Source organism: Eucalyptus grandis, chromosome 9, assembly GCF_016545825.1.
Source record: "Eucalyptus grandis isolate ANBG69807.140 chromosome 9, ASM1654582v1, whole genome shotgun sequence".
Lineage (NCBI taxonomy): Eukaryota > Viridiplantae > Streptophyta > Magnoliopsida > Myrtales > Myrtaceae > Eucalyptus > Eucalyptus grandis.
The window spans coordinates 40,899,507-40,902,548 of NC_052620.1; the positions used below are offsets into that span (position 1 = coordinate 40,899,507).

Here is a 3,042-nt window from a genome sequence, read left to right on the forward strand (position 1 = left end):
ACAAAGGAAGAGAGACATGACCAGATTTGAGAGAGAGAGAGAGTTTAGACGGAGTGAGTGAGCCTTAACCAACGTCGCGACTGCGACGAACCTTGTCTGACGAGCTCTAGCCGGCGTCCCCAAGCCGAACTGTGAGCCTCCGGTTCCTCTGTCTTTTGCCCTGCTTTTCGAGCACGTTGGGCCGAAGCTTGTGATAGAAAAGAGAAAGAAGCTTTGGGAAAGTGTTTCACTGTATTGTATTCCGTATAACATTTCAATGTACATTTATAATGTAAGAAAGGAAGAATAAAATAGGAAAAGCAAATAATTTCCTATTTACTGTTCTAATCAAAAGATCTATTAGAATCAGAATCGTCTCTAAGATCTTCCAACACTCCCCCTCAAGCTAGTGGCCTATATATGTCGAGGACACCTAGCTTGCTCAACAAAAACTTGTGTTGTCTTTGGCATAACGGCTTAGTGAAAATATATGTAGGTTGATTCACTGTTCCGATGCCCTTTGTTACGAGAACTCCCTCTTTGATCTTGTCGCGAGTGAAGTGACAATCAACTTCTATGTGTTTTGTCCTCTCATGAAAAACCGGATTTGCTGCTAACTTAAGTGCATCATCATTATCACAGAATAATTCACTTGCTCCATTGACCTGTATTCCCGAATCTGAAAGAAGTCCTCGTATCCAGACTATTTCTCAGGTAGTTTTTGTCATGGCTCGATATTCTGATTCAGCAGATGACAATGATACGATAGACTGCTTCTTTGTCTTCCACGAGATCAACGACTTTCCCAATTTAACACAAAAGCCGGTGATAGATCTCCTAATCATCGGGCAGGTAGCATAATCAGTGTCACAATAAGCTGTCATCCCCATATCACATTCACGAGATAAAAATATACCGAGCTCTGGACATCCCTTCAAATATCTTACTACTTTTAAGGCTGCATTCATGTGTGACTCTTTTGGCATATGCATGAATTGGCTGAGTATCTGCACCGCATAACATATGCCAGGTCTTGTCATGGTAAGATATACCAGCTTTCCAACAAGTCGCTGATACCCTGACGAATCCCTAAGTAATGGATCTTTATTTGATGTAGAAGAATGAAGATCATACTCATGTGTCATCAACTTGATATTATGTTCAATGGGAATTACTACTGGCCTGCACCCTGATAATCCAGCCTCAGAAATGATTTCCAAGACAAATTTCCTTTGACTGAGAGAAATTTCTTTATCAGTCCTGGCAATTTCAATGCCAAGAAAGTATTTGGGAGGTCCCAAATCCTTGATGTGAAAAGTGGAGTACAAATATTCCTTAAATCTTGCAACATGGGAATCATTGTTTCCCATGACCAATATGTCATCAACATATATCAATAAATAAATCAATGATTTTCCCACATTTCGTATGAATAAAGCATGATCATGCTTGGAATGTTGGAAACCTGCATTGGTTAAAGCAGTAGTAAACTTGGCATACCACTGTCTAGATGCCTATTTTAATCCATACAAGGATTTGCGAAAACGACATACCCGATACGCCCCCTGTCTACGTAGTCCTTAAGGAAGATCCATGTAGATCTCTTCATCTAAATCACCATGAAGGAATGCATTATGGATGTCCATTTGATGCAAGGACCAATTGCGGATTGCTGCAACAGATAAAAAAGACCGAACGATAACTTCCTTTGCAATTGGAGATAATGTTTTGTGATAATCAAAACCTTCTCTTTGAGTGAAACCTTTGGCTACCAACCTAACCTTGTATCGTTCTATGGAACCGTCAGATTTGAACTTGATCTTGTAAACCCATTTACATCCAATCGATTTTCGATGCGGTGGTAAATGAACAACATCCTAAGTATGATTCTCCATGAGTGCAGTAAGTTCTGACTCCATTACATGCGACCACTTAGGATCTTTTGCTGCCTCGGTGAATGAAGATGGCTCATGTTCTTTAGAGATTCGACTAATACAAATCATATGTTCTCCTAATAACTGATTGAAGGAAACATAGGATGAAATAGGATACTGTGTACCTGAAGAGTTTGCAACATAACATATATAGTCTTTAGTCCAGAACGACAAGGTAGATCAACCATATTCTCAAAGGTCATGGATGATTCAGCAGCCATTGCTATTGTATCTTCTGCTGAAGTAGATGAAAAGACTTCCTCTAATGAAGCCGGTAATTCCATCTCCGGATTTGAGAATTTTGGTGGTGCCGGTGCCATAGAGGATGGAGGTGTCATAAGAAACCCAGGTGCTAATGATAAATCTTCATCAGTCAAGAGAAATCAATTGTTGTCTAATGATGAAGGGTGCTTCTCTTTGAAAGGGAATGTGTCTTCATGAAAAATAACATCTCTACTAGTAAAGAAATTCCCTGTAGAAAACTCCATGACATGGTAACTCTTCTGAAGAGAAGGGTATCCCATAAAAACACATCGTGTTGCACGGGGGCTCATTTTATTGCGAGGACCCACAGTCGTTGCATAACATAAACAACCAAATACTCTAAGATAGCTATTATCTAGCTCTCTTGTAAAGCATCTCAAAAGAAGTTTTACCATGAAGAATTCGACTTGGCATGCGATTAATCAGATAAGCAGCTATGACCACATAATCTCGCCAAAATTCTTCAGGAACTGAGGCTTGATATTTAAGGGCACGAGCTACTTCTAAGAGATGTCTATGTTTTCTTTCTACAACTCCGTTTTGCTGTGGAGTATAAGTACAAGAACTCTCATGAAGTATCCCATGAGTAGACAACAAAGTTGCGCAATCAGAAGTAAAAAATTCTCGCCCATTATCTGTACGAATTCGATGTACAGATTTATCAAATTGATTCCTAATGAAGGAAATGGAATTTGATAAATGAGTAAATGTCTGACTCTTGGATTGCATAAGATATAGCCAACAACGATTGCAAGAAAGTAGCGAGATCCATCGCGATGAAAAGTATGGTAGGGAACCCATATGTCCATGTGAAGTAATGAAAAAGGGTTTTTAGCTTGAGATGTACTAACATGAAAAGATGCTC

The 3,042-nt window shown here is 39.4% G+C and overlaps 1 protein-coding gene across 1 annotated transcript; it reads right to left on the reverse strand.

The window, feature by feature from the left end:
* Nucleotides 1-689: 689 nt before the first annotated feature.
* LOC120288556 (uncharacterized mitochondrial protein AtMg00810-like) lies at nucleotides 690-1,349 on the reverse strand. The gene has a single exon (XM_039302618.1). The coding sequence runs from the start codon at nucleotides 1,347-1,349 to the stop codon at nucleotides 690-692; it is 660 nt and encodes a 219-aa protein (XP_039158552.1).
* Nucleotides 1,350-3,042: the final 1,693 nt, after the last annotated feature.